At 44.3% G+C, this 14,537-nt stretch overlaps 1 protein-coding gene across 1 annotated transcript in view; it reads right to left on the reverse strand.

The window, feature by feature from the left end:
* DNAH5 (dynein axonemal heavy chain 5) overlaps positions 1-14,537 on the reverse strand; it is a 925,453-nt gene that overhangs the window by 765,426 nt on the left and 145,490 nt on the right. Inside the window, 1 exon segment of the mRNA XM_030220396.1 lies at positions 7,292-7,537. Within this exon segment, the coding sequence (XP_030076256.1) occupies positions 7,292-7,537 (246 nt within the window).

Raw genomic sequence — 14,537 nt, forward strand, 5'->3', positions numbered from 1 at the left:
AGAGGTAGCTTCTTCTTGGACGGCTTGTAATGTAGTGTCTTCTGCAAATATCTATAAAGCAGCAACACGGTTGTATCTACATGCTTTTGCAATGCACTATCGCTTGGATGTAGCAGTTGGTGAGGAAGCTAACTTTGGAGCTTCAGTTCTCTGAATAGAGGCAACTGAGCCCTCTCTCTCTTGAAGAGTGCTGTTTTACATCCCACAAGTTCTGGACTCATCTGGCACACATAATAGGGAAGTAAAAAGTAGGTCTTGCTTGCTAATTTTCTTTCCTTTAGTCCAGTGGTTCCCAAATCTGTCTTGGGGGCTCCCTAGCCAGTCAGGTTTTCAGTAAATCCACAATGAATATTCATGAGAGATTTGCATGCACATCCTGAAAACCTGAATGGTAGGGGAGCCCCCAGGACAGGTTTGAGAACCACTGCTTTAGTCATATCACATGAGTCCAGCTATCTGACCTTATTTGTTTCTCCATGTCATTAAAGCAGATTTTTTATTTTTACTAACTTCCTGTTTCTCTTATTCAGCAAATGGTTTTGCATTACATCATCATTACGTTCAGCAAAAATGTTTTCCACTGCTTTATTATGTAATGCTGAATTGTTTGCGCTGCACAGGGTTCTATTAAGGTACAACAGTTCTATATTCCATATCCACCTGCTGGTAAATAGATGCTAATCCACAAGTTCTGGCCTCGTTTGGGGCAACTAAAGGAAAGAAAATTAAAAGGTGAGATCAATTTCTCCATATGGAAAAGTTATTCTCTTACCTGATACTTTAGTCGAAGCAGATGAATCCAGATACTTATGGGCTGTGACCATCTACCAGCAGGTGGAGATAGAGAGTACTGAACTCTGTTTTATGGGACTATATTGCTCCTGGTCCTTCAGTATATAGATTAGCAAAGCAGAAATGCTTATGATACAGCTACATACTTCCTCTCAGAATAAAACAGAGATTGACAACAGGAATACATAACTGAAACACAATAACTGTAACAGACAAGCAAACTCCCCTCACTGCAGAAAATATAGACAAAAGGGTGGGGCTCTGGAGTCATCTGCTGCAACTAAAGAAAAGTTATCAGGTAAGAACATACTTGTGGGATGTAGTAAAGCAGTCCTCACACACCCAGCACCAACCGGCCAAAGAGGGTATCTTGCCGTGGAAAAGTATCCAGGGCCAACCACATCACCACCTTATAAATGTTTTCTAATGAAAATGCAGAAGACTCCGCCCAAGAAGTCACCTCAGCCCACATAAAATGAGCTCCCAGTGCCACTGGAAGCTGCTTATGTGAGAGCAGGTAAGCATCTGAAATTGTCTGCTTAATCCATCAATCCAATAGTTGCTTTAGAAGCCGCCACCCTATGATTCAGACTGGAAAACGAGAATGAACAGATGGTCTGAGCAACGGAATTCATGTATTATGTAGAGATACTGAAGAACAGCCTAACGCACATCCAGAGATCAGAGCGAGTGAAACTCTGCTGAATAATCCTCCCGCATAAAAGATGGGAGAAAAAGCAGATGGTTCATATGAAATGATGACAGCACCTTAAGTTAGAAGGATGGGACCGTCTGAATCATCACCCTGGACTCCATGAACCTAAGAAAAGGATCCCTGCACGATAACGCCTATAACTCGTAGATCCGGCAGGTTGATGATACCACCACCATAAACACTGTCTTCAGCGTGAGATCTTTCAAGGTAACATGGCTCAAATGTAGCACATGCAACACCCGTAGGACCAGATTAAGGCACATGGCCCAAATTAGCAGGTGCAGCTGGATAGCCCCTTTCAAAAAGCACACCACATCCGGGTGAGAAGCCAAAGATGAATTCAGAATACGGCCCTAATAACAAGAAAGAGCCACCAAGTGCACCTGGAGTGTATTATAGGCCAGACCCTTTATAAGCCCTTCCTGCAGAATTACCAAGATTTGCGGTAAAGCAGCTTTCAAGGGAGAAACCACTCTTTCAAAGCACCACCCCTCAAACACCCGTCAGACTCAAGCATATGCAACCAAGGTTTCTTCACCTGCAACAAGGTCATAATAATGTCTTCCATAAAACCTTTCCTCCTCAATTTTGACTGCTCAATAGCCAGACTGTAAGACCAAAGTGGTAGGGATCCTCCACCAGAATTAGGACCTGATGGAGCAAGCCACAATCCAAATGTTGCTTGAACGGCTTGTAGGCTAGCAGCCCTACCAGGTCCACGTACCATGGACACCTGGGCCAATCCAGAGCAATCAGAATGACCTTCCCCAGATGACAAAGGACATGATGAAGAACCCTGCCAATTATGGGTCATGGAGGAAAGACATACAAGAGGCCGGTCTCTGGCCATGGCCGGAGAAGGGTATTGATGACCAACAAGCCATTCTCCTTCCTCCTGCTTGAAAAGCGGGGGACTTTGAAATTTTGACGAGTTGTCATGAAGTCCATTGCCAGCATACCTCACTTCTGGATTACCTTGAGGAATGCTGAGTCCAACAACTCCCATTCTGCTGGATCCAACAATGTTCGACTGAGATAGTCCACCTGCACATTAAGCTCTCCCACAATCTGCACCACTGACAACCAAACTCCTAGGTAGCCAAGACACTGGGACAGCCGTAGATGGCTTTTAAGAAGACTGATCACCCAACCGAGTGAGCACAAAAGTGCCATGACTCTGGTGGCTCTCCTGCTCTGAGGCAGTTTGAATGAGCCAATAGTCCAGATAATGATGGACCTGAATGCCCTGTTTTCTGATGAAGGCCGCCACCACCACCATGACTTTGGAAAAGTTCTTGGGGCCGCTGTGAGTCCAAAAGGTATCATCTGCAACTGAAAGGGATGGCTGAGAATTGCAAAGTGCAGGAAGCGTTGATGAGGAGGCCATATCGGAATATGCAGCTAGGCCTTCTTTAGATCCAGAGCCATGATAAACTCTCCTGATTGGACCATTGCCAGCATGAACTGTAATGTTTCCATCCAAAAGTGGCGGATTCAAAGGAACTGACTAACTCTTTTGAGGTCTAACACCAGTCAGTAAGACCCTTCTTTCTTTGCACCATGAAATAAATGGAATAGCAACTCTGACTGAGCGCTTACTTCGGTACTGGCGCCACCACCTCCAACTCTTGCAAGGAGAGGAGAGTGGCCTGAACCGCCTCCCACTTTGCCACTGCACTGCAAAGGGATTCCAAGAAAAAATCTTCAATGGGGAAGGAAAATTCTAATTTGTAACCTCTGATAATTTCTAGAACCCACTGGACCAAAGTAATTTTGGCCCACTCCTCTTAAAAGAGAGACAAATGACCTCCTACCTGTTGTGGTGAGAGTGAAACAGCACCCCCTCACTGTGCCATCCTGGCAGCTCTCTAGGAGCCAGAACGGCTGGTCTCTTATCAGAACGAAAGGACTGGCACTGCTAAAGTCTACATTTAGGAAAGAAGGAAGACATTCCCGGGTAATTCTAGTGGGCATCTTTCAGGCCACTGCATCTCCCAGATCCTTAACCAACTTCTCCAAATCCTTCCCAAAAAGGAGAGTACCCCAAAAAGGCAACCGAGTAAGGTGCTGCTTAGAGGTGGTATCTGCTGCCCAGTGCCAAAGCCAAAGCAGACACCGGGCAGTCACCACCAGAGCCTGCCAAATGCACGAGTCCTGTCTCTATCATAGGCGGTCAGTGGCTCAACTATTTGGGAAGGCTAAGGGGGCGGGGTTAGGGGTGGGGCCAGGGGTGGAGCTTAAATCCACAATTGTCTGATAACACACAGAAAAAAATAAATAAATAAAAATAAAAGTCACAATTAATACCCTTTATTAAATTTAGATATTAGATATGTATCATATGTCAAAGAATAAAGTGGTTGCTCAAAGCATATTCTAAGCACAATTGCTCAACTGCAAAACACTATGCACAACTTTGTGCAAAAACACACTCAGAACCTTACTGTACCATAAATATTACACTGGGCAGAACTAAATACACCAATATACCACCCATAAGGAAAATGCAGACCGTCAACAATATGAAACAAGGGATCATATCATCACAATTCTCATATAGAGCCACAAAACACCCTAATTAATGTGGGATAAAATGCCATAAATAAGTAAATAAATATAAACTTTTAATGTTGAGCACCTGATTCTCAAAGTGGACATATTCCAAACACTATAATGAAAATAAAATGATCTTTTCTACCTTTGTTGTCTGGTGACTTTTTCTGATCATGCTGGTCCAGTATCCGATTCTGCTGCTATCTGTCCTCAGTGCAGGTAAGGAAGTCATCCTCGTTAAATATCTCCCTGGCAACCCAGGACACCTCCAGCGAAACCCCCCCCCCCTCCCAGCAGTAAGGTAAACAAACCATAAACCAATTTCTACAACTGATTCACAAGGCTAGAGGGCTTTCACTGCAGCTCCTCCTGTGAGGATGGAGGTAAATCAACAATTTAAACCCCTCAGAGCACAGCAGGGGAGGCTTAGCCTCTCCAAGCCTCTTATACCGGGTGCCTGTGGGGAACTCTAGCAATGATGGATAATCAGAACCTTCCAAAATGTCAGCCGCCTGCAGGACCCAGCTGAAGCAAGCCCTAACAGCACAAGAGCTGCAAATGTCCGCTTGCAATAAAAGAGCCGAGACCTCAAAGGATGTTTTCAGTGAAGACTCCAGCTTCCTGTCTTGAACATTCACCAGCACAATCCTACCTTTCACTGGAAGCATGTTCTTCATAACACTGGGGTCGACCACTGCACTGAAATAAGCTCATGGATCGCTTCATGGACTGGGAAGGTCTAAGGCAGATGCCTCGTATTATCCATTTTAGGATTTGCTGCCACTGGAGCTGGTTTCTCCATGCTGGAAATATTCAGAGCCTATACAGACTTGCAGATAAACAAAGGGAGCTCCTCTTTGTGAAAAATGTGGATCACTGTGGGATCACCGGACTTGTGCACCAACAACTCACCCTCCTTAAGCTCCTCAGGCAAGTGGCCCAACAATAAGGCTTCAGAAAACCTCACCTCCAACCGCGGAAGGGATGGGGGGCCAGTGACCCCCCCCCCCTCTTCAGTGAAGTCCACTATCTGCCTCCTCTTGGACAGACTGGACCAACTGTCTGGACCCCATGGCGTCCACCTGAGATAACAGCACGGAGGGCGCTGATATAGAATGAGCCCACTTTAACATGTATGCTTGGTGCAGTAGAAGCACAAACTCAGAGGTAAAACGCTCCATGACTGCCTCCCCTGTGTCTATACTTGCTCCTAGGGCAGCCACTGACAATCCTGGGCTGTGTGAACCCAATACCTGATCTCCTTCCAACACTGTCCCCACAAGAGCTGCTGCCAGATGTTTCAAAATGGCTGCAGTCACAGGGTTCGCATCTGAGTGGGAACACTGAAGAGAGCACGCTGAGGAACTCGGATCGTGTGAGGAACACAGGCCCTCAGAAAAACCAGGCATCTCCAGGGAAATTGCATTGGTATAGGCACCCAAACACCGGTCCGATGCAGCCCGATGCTTCCCACAGTGGGAGCAGCGTTTCACAGCTTCAGCTGCCATAGTAGCAAACCGATGTAAATCTATGAGTAATAAAAATTAAAGACAACACTCATCCAGCTTAAAGGCACTGATGAAATCCTGAACAGAGTCAGTCCTGTTGTCCCAACAGTCAGGGCAGCACAGCTGCAACGCTCTTCCCCACAAAGTCTTTTTTTGTTTTGTTTTTGTTTTTAAACAATGTCTTCTCAATATAGGCTTTTTTTAAAAATTGATCTGAAAGGCAGTGCCGCAGCGAGGGCAGCTGACATCCAGGGCGGGCGCCGCTGCGCACCCCCTCCCCCCGGGTGCAGCACGGTGTACCCTCCCCCTCTGGAGCGCACCCCCCTCCCTCCGGAGCTCGTACTTACATCGCAAAGCGGCGAGGGACGGGCAGTAGGGCTGATCCGCCCCGACTGCACGTTGCTGGGAGCTGCATCGGCTCCACTGGTTTCCTGCTCTCTCTGCCCCGGAACAGGAAGTAACCTGTTCCGGGGCAGAGCGAGCAGGGAACCAGCGGAGCCGACCCCCCCCCCCCCCCCAGCAGCGTGCACCCAGGGCGGACCGCCCCACCGCCCCCCTCTTCCTATGCCACTGCTGAAAGGAAGGAGCAGAGAGCAAGTGGCTGAACTGGGACATGGGGTGGGGGAGGGATCTGGCACCACCAAGTGTACTCCCCAAAGCAGGCATTGAACAGCCCAGGCACCCCCATGCTCTTCAGAACCAAGCAATCCAGAACTAGAGCTGAAGCCAGCGATGAAACTAGGAGCTTGTGGAGAACTGTACACTAGGAGCATGTGGAGAACCGTACACTGCCTGCTGGAGATAGTTATACTGAAGGACCAGGAGCAATACTATTTTATAAGACAGAGTTCAGTACTCTATCTCCACCTGCTGGTAGAAGGTCACAACCCACAAGTATCTGGATTCGTCTGCTGGAAATAGTCAAATACAGTTAATTTACATCCATTTCAGAATTTGTTTTTATTGTCCTGGAAAGGTCTTTTTACTTAAAATTAGAATTATAGCATACCTTCTTATTCTTTACCCTGGAAGGACTTAAAAGTTATAACACAGCACTGTCTCAATAAAGGGGCCCCTTTGCTAAACCACATTAAGCACTTGACACCCAATTTAGACTGCATTAACTGCCAGCGCAGAGCCATGCTAAATCACGTGTTCAGTGCTTTTTGTGCCGGGGATATGGAATGAGCTGAGAGTGGGCATGGAAGGTATTACACAGTTGACTCACTGCACTTACCACATGATGACTGCCTAACAGAGTTAACATGGGCCCACTTACTACCTTCAAAATAGGAAATGCTAAGTGCTTCCACATTAACCTGAATGTTAACATATGATCTGCAATACAAAATAGTAGGAACACCTCCAGTGGTTGCTGCATTAAACTTTGCAGCTACCACAGGCTAAAGTCCTATGTTAACCTGCATTAAATGCTAAATTTACTGCAGTTTATTGAAAGGGCCACAAAGACTAGCATAGCAATTTAAGATCTGCCAGAAAAATCGGAAGACCTGCACTTTTAAATAATGTAAAGACAGAAAAGTATGTTACCTCTAGATAGCAAGCTGCAGCCTTGTTCATGTACACAGCAAAAAAAACAATTACTGCAAATTTAACAGAGTTCCATTCGAGCTAAGCAGGTGAAACATTACAATATATATTAATCTCTTTGCACGACCATTTCCACTTAATGACTAAAAGCAATGAGGAAACAGCATTCTACCTAAGAAACTAATGGCAGAAGAAGTTTGAATGCGTTTGCGGATCATCTCCAGACTATTCCGGGTGACTTTCAGAAGAGCATCCACATTACGGTGGCTGAAATGGGAAAGAAGTTCATGACATTCTTCTTCCAAAATCTCCATCATGTCCTTTTTCCTCTTCTTGGTTAATGGCGAAGCAGGCCCCGGGATTACTTGACTGGTGTTCCGTGAAGTTGTCCGGTTCTCCAACCATTCACTGTCATTTTCTGTTGCAAGAGTTATAAGGACAAAACACATATGCAATCAGTTTAATTACCCATGATTCAGATGCAATTTGCTGAAAAAAAGGTACAGCAGGAAAGCTCAAAAGGACTAATTTTATTAACAAACAGCTATGGGCATTTAATCATTTTTATATTGTAAACTGCTTTAAAAAACCTGGCTTATTAAGTGGTATATAAAGTAAATAAATGTATTTAATTATTATGACATTTCTGCTCTGCATTTTCCCAAGAAAGCTCAGGTTCAATGCGGTTTACATAACAAATTAAGAAGAAGCATTACAAGACAATATTAATTCAAGAATACAACTATTAAAAAACATTTCTTTTCATATTAGCTGAACACAGACCTAAAGAAGTGGGCTTTAAGTAAATTTTAAACCATTGAGTGTCTGATATACTTGAGTAATGAGTTCTAGAGTTTGGTACTTTGGTAAGAAAAATTAGCATTATGGATAGTTTTGAGGGTTAAGTTTTTACAACTTGGGAAATGTAATATGAGATATTCTCTAGATGATGAGGTGGCATTTCGTGGTGATAACTTGATGAGATCTATCATGAAGCCTTGCGAAGCTATCACTTGGTCTCGGCAACCATTTTTAAAAAATGGCGGCAACAAGACAAGAATCAGTGGCAGAGGGCAGGAAAGAGTGGGGATCTTTCCTGCCCCAAGCAAGCCATGAGACTACCAGGGTACCTTGAGATTTGTGTGTGGAGGGGGAGGTGAATGGATGTTGGTCACTCAGTTGGTCGTGGGTGGGGACTGTTGGGTTTGGGGTGCAGGGAGGAGGGGAAAAAAGATTGGTAAGGGGCAGGGAGGACAGGAGACGGTATGAGACTATCTAGCCCATTATGGACTCCATTCTATATATGGTGCCTAAAATTAACATGCATTAGGCAATCACACCTAAGCGTATTCTAAATACCGCGCATAAAACTATGTGTGGCATTTAGAATATGATTAGGCATAGTTCATGTGACTAAATCTAAACTCATCCATTTACGCCAGTGAAAAGCTGGTGTAAATCGCTGCGCATAGATTTACGCGCACTGGCCCATATTGTATAACCACACTCGTAGATTTTGGAATGCCCATGAAGCACCCATTTCCACACCCCTAAGCATGCCCCTTTTTTTCTGCGCACATTAGAATTTAGGGGTAATACATTACCAAATATGCTTAGCAATGTGCATGCGTAAATTCTAATTTATGCCAATTAGTGCTCGTTATTGTGCTTAAGAGCTGTTAACAACACTGATTGGCTTGTTAAAACAATTAATATATGCATGTAGTTATAGAATACACCTAGATTTACATGCAAAATCAAGCGTAGCTCTAGGCATGCTATATAGAATCCAGGGGTATATGGGTTGAAGCCAGTAGGCGGAGATTGCCACCACACTGGTTCACCCAAAAACAATAGCAAACGCTATTGACAACAATAGCAAAAGATTATTACAAATAACAGACTGTTTATGCGTGGTCCATCTGTAAAAAGTCAAAAGCTTTTCCAGTTGGATAAGCAGTGCCTTAAAAGATGGAGGACAAAAGATTTTATTTCTTTTACTTATTTGACAGCTTTTTAATTTATTTGAAAGCTTCCCATATGTACATATAAATAGCATGAAATCAAAACTGAATATCACTAAAACAGCTTCAAAACGTATTGTAGCTGGTGGAAACAGCACTAATAAAAGCTGTATTTTGTGCTCATTTTTCTACACTGTTCTATACAATACAGTAATACATGGCCAAATTTCAGTGAGGATATTCTGTTTACTAATGGGTTCATCTTAACTGTTGTTGTAATCTATCTTGGAAAGCCTGGTGTTATAAAGATTGGAAGTAAAAATAAATTCTCACTGGGGCATATGGAATCACATCTCCACCTCATCTCTTTTGTACAAATGGATTATTCTGTTTTGAACATGTTTCAGGGAGAAGTGGTTTTAATAAGTCAAAATAATAAAAATAGTATTTTCTTTCATGCAGATCTTTTTCTTGGGGAGGGAGGGAAAGGTGTCTGTGGTACAGTGTGGTGCTGTGCGGCAGGGGCTGGGTCAGGGTCGGGATGGAGGAGATTACTTGCAGCAGGGATGGGTTAGATTCCTGTGGGGACAGGCAGGGATGGGTTAGATTCTCCATGGGGACGGCTTAGATTCCGACAGGGATGAGTGGGGATGGGTTAGATTATAGCGGGGATAGGTTAGGTTTCTGTCCCCGTTCAACTCTCTACTGTGAGACTGGAGTGAGGGCAAAGCAAAAATTATCCAGTTAACAGTGATATTCAAACTGCAATCCAGATGACTATTCAGATAAAATTAGGCCAGAAAAACTGTTGATCTAACTTTATCCAGAGAGCAGCTTAAATATCCAAATTTTATTTCAATGCCTTGGCTATACATAAAAAATGTGGGAAATGTGTTTTTTGTCTTCAAATGCTGGAGACAGCTGAATTTAAAGATCAAGTAACAAATAAAATACATTTTCTGACATCAAGCACATCTTGTGACTTTGATCATGTGGTGTATTGTTTGATTTGTCCTTGCAGGAAAGTATATGTGAGCCAAACAAGTAGAAGCTTTAAGACAAGATTGACTAAACACAAGAGAACTATTGTTACTCAAAAAATTATTATCTCACTGGTGGTGCACTGCATTCAGCAGTAGCATGCTTTTGAGTCTCTGCAATTTTTAGTGCTTCAACGGATGGATCCCCAGTAACCTGGCAGTGATAGACGAAAAATCCTTTTGCAGCAAGAACAACACTTGATTTATCATCTTAATTCTATGGAACCAGTGGGTTTGAATATGAAGACTGAATGGTGTCATTTCTTTTGAAAAATTCTTTTGAAAAGCACTTTCGTATATTTTTTGGACTGTGATTTTACATTGTAATACACCTTTAAATGATCTTTGAGGCAGGGATTGGACTGTGTGAATGAGAGCATCTGACGTCATTATTATATATGAGGGGCCATTTTTTAGACTGTGTAATGCTGATTCCCAGCAGCTAAGCGTTTTGGCGCAAGATAAACAGTATGTATTCTGTTATTTGAAGTCTGTGTATATTTTTTTATTTTGATACGTACATGTATTTATATGCCGGTATTCTTTTTTGTTGTTGTTGTTTTTCAAGAAACTTTATTGAATGTTTCTGTATATTTTTTGTTCTTCACATTTATTGTGCCTTTCTCTTTATTTATAGAAGTCCCGACTTTGAGACAGCAGTGTAAAACGCTGGCCAACATCAGTCTGGGGACTACTTTATTCTGCTGGAGAAGGCTAGATAAGTGTATTTCACTTTGGGCCCTGTTTACTAAGCCGCGTTATAGCTGCATTAACATTTTTAATGTGCAATAACCATGTATGCGCGTTAACCGTGTAAATGCCTACAATATCCCTATAGGTGCCTACACGGTTAGTGTGCACGCTAATTGTAGGTGCGTTAAAAATGCTAGCACGCCTTAGTAAACAGGGTCCTTTGTTAAAAAATATTATAAGAAATGAAAGGGTAATACTTTTTCACTTATGTAAATTGTGGTGTGTTTTTTTTGTTGCCAATGATGAAGAGTTATTAGCTCCGAAGGTGTTCTACCTGAAGCACTTTGATACTTTTTCCACCCATGTTTCACTTTGTTTAAATCTATAGATTTACTTCATAGACTAATATTTATTGAGGATTGTATTGAATATTTGTAGTTGGTTGGATCAATTCATCCTCTACCCATCTTTTTGGAATATAGTTGATGCTAATTTTTTTTAAAAATTCCAGTGGTGGAGTTTACATGTTGGAACCATATATGTGTTGGAATAAAATATAAACGTATGGACCCGATATCAGATACTGTGTTTTGTACAAACTGCCAGCAGCAAGCAGATAAATTTTCCATGTAAGTCGATACATGGCCAGAAATAAATAGAGTCCACCAGACACAGTGCTTTCTACTTTGCTGCCCCTTTTCACTGAAACTCCATGCCCCTTTCTATCCGAGCTGAACTCTCTTTTAAGCAGTACAAAATTGCTTTGAAGATGTGGCTCACTTCTTGTGATTATAATGGACACTGGACTGAACTCTAGACTTTATGACTTGCTCTGAGAATTGATACATATTGTGCATCCTTTCCCTTAAATTCACATTTATTTGTTTTTTTTTCCTCCTCTCATTTTATCTTTTGATAGCTAGTTTCCTCTGTGTACAGTCCTTTGTTCTTCTCCTGTTTGTATGAACCAGAGTCATTTCCCTTTTCTTTCATGCTTTAATCTGAAGACCTTTCTCACCTGTTTTTGGATATAGAATGTTTTTCTTTAGTAGTTTTTCCCTTTCTCCTTCTTTCTATCCTGACTCTATTTTCTCCTTTCTTATTTTTGACCCTCTTTATCCCTTTCATCTGTTACCCTGAGCAGTTATACAGGGCAACTTTTTACTTGTATCCTGAGATGTTCGGATTTGGTAAAGGGCTCCTGCCCATAGGCGCCCGGTATAAGAGGCTTGGGGAGGCTTATTTAAAGTGTAATATTTATGGTACCGTAAGGTTCTGAGTGTGTTTTTGCACAAAGTTGTGCAGTGTTTTGCAGTTGAGCGATTGTGGTTAGTATATGCTTTGAGCAACCACTTTATTCTTTGACATATGATACGTATCTAATATCTAAATTTAATAAAAGGTATTCATTGTGACTTTTATTTTTATTTATTTATTTTTTCTGTGTTATCAGACAGTGGAGGAGTGGCCTAGTGGTTAGGGTGGTGGACTTTGGTCTAGAGGAACTGAGTTCAATTCCCGGCATAGGTAGCTCCTTGTGACTCTGGGCAAGTCACTTAACCCTCCATTGCCTGCTGCATTGAGCCTGCCATGAGTGGGAAAGTGCGGGGTACAAATGTAACCAAAAAAAAAATTATGGATGTAAGCTCCACCCCTAACCCTGCCCCCTTTAGCCTCTCCAAACAGTTGGACCACCGACCGCCTATGCTCCTGCCATATATCTAATTTCTTAGCTATAATGTACCCTTGTACCCCCTCATTCTCTTGTCAAACCCCTTGTTTCAAATTGCCCTTGTCTCTTTCTTTCTTTGTTTCTATTTGGCCTGAACGGGGCAACTAGTGGGAAGTCTTCCTCGCTGTGTTTGTTCTATTCTTTTTCCTACCTTGTTTAATGCCAGATTTATTGATATTTCCTAGCAGTGTAGCTTTGATAGTGATGAGCAACTTCCCATTTAGTGGTCAGGTGTATGTGTTATGTTTAGACTATCTTGTTCTAGGTTTTTCATGCTTTGTATTGTACCTATTTGTTGCAGTTTTCCTTGGTTTGCCTGTTATAAATTTTCTGTTACACTGTTGTTTTTATTTTTCTAACACAAAGATAGTTACCCAGACTATTCTGGTGCAACAAACCCCAGACATGTTACAATCAGTAGTAACCTCTGTCTAAGTGATATTTCCACTATGTACATGGAAGGTGGTATTGTCTCTTCCTGAAATTCATGCTCTTCTATTTGGTCCTGGTTTACTTCTATGACATCTTTTTATAAACCTACTTCTTATTGTTGTCTCCATAATCTACCTTAGTACAACCATGCAATGGTCTTGAGTATCCTGATGAAGCAGCAGTGGCGTAGGAAGGGCGGGGCGGTGGGGGCGGTCCGCCCCGGGTGTCAGCGGGTGGAGGGGTGCTCCGGACAGCCCGTGTCTCCTGCCTTCACCCTTCGTTTTTTTTTTTAATCCATTGCAGCGACGCAGGCAGCGCTTCGCGTCTGCCCTGCGTGTGCTGTGAAGAGAAAAAATCACCTCGCTGGTGTCGGGCCTTCCCGCGTTGTGTCTCGCCCTCTTCTGAGGTAACTTCCTATTTCCTCGAGGGCGGGACACAACGCGGGAAGGCCCGACGCCAGTGAGGTGATTTTTTCTCTTCACAGCACATGCAGGGCAGACGCGAAGCGCTGCCTGCGTCGCTGCAATGGATTAAAAAAAAACGAAGGGTGATGGCAGGAGACGAGGGCTCTGATGGCTCTCCACGAGGGGGGACGGGACCGGGTCGGGGGGGGCACATCAGATGGGAGAGGGGGAGCTCAGAGGGGAGAAGGGGAGTGCTCAGATGGGAGAAGGGATGGGGGTGTTCAGAGGGGAGAAGGGGATTGGGAAGGGGTGGGGGAGCCCAGAGGGGTGTTTAGAGGGGAGAAGGGGATTGGGGAGGGTGGGGGAGCCCAGAGGGGTGCTCAGATGGAAGAAGGGGATTGGGGAGGGTGGGGGAGCCCAGATGGGTGCTCGGAGGGGAGAAGGGGATTGGGAAGGGGTGGGGGAGCTCAGAGGGGTGCTCAGAGGGAAGAAGGGGATTGGGGAGGGGTGGGGTGCTCAGAGGGGAGTGCTCAGATGGGAGAAGGGGTCTGAAGCTGGAACTGGGGTCTGACAAGGGGCAGGTGGGAGAATGGGTCTGGGGCTGAAAAGGGGGGATGCAAGGCATGTGGTGGATGAAGGGGGCTGGAACTGGGGGCTGAAAAGGGGATAGGGAGAAGTGGCTGGGGGCTGAAGCTCGGGACTAATGGAAGAAAAGGGCTGGGACTGGTGGGATAGTGGGGCTGAAAAGCGGGGCAGTTGGGAGATGAGGGCTGGGGCTGGAACTAGGGGCAGGTGGAATAAGGGGGCTGGAACTGGGGGCTGAAAAGAGGGGGCAGAGAGAGAGGTGACAGACCCTGGATGGAAGGGGGAGTGTGAGGGAGGGCAGACCCTGGATGGATGGGAGAGGGAAGGCAGACGGATTGAAGGGGCAGAGAGAAAGGGCAGATGGTGGGTGGAAGGGGGAGAGAGAAAGAGGGCAGACTGGGGCAAATGGTGGATGGAAGGGGCAGAGATAGAGGGCAGATGTGGATGGAAGAGAGAGAGAGAGGGCAGATGTTGATGGAAGGGGGAGAGAGAGATGGCAGACTGGGGCAGATGGTGGATGGAAGGGGCAGAGAGAGAGGGCAGACAGTGGATGGAAGGGACATTAGAG

This window comes from Microcaecilia unicolor, chromosome 1 (genome assembly GCF_901765095.1).
Source record: "Microcaecilia unicolor chromosome 1, aMicUni1.1, whole genome shotgun sequence".
Classification (NCBI taxonomy): domain Eukaryota; kingdom Metazoa; phylum Chordata; class Amphibia; order Gymnophiona; family Siphonopidae; genus Microcaecilia; species Microcaecilia unicolor.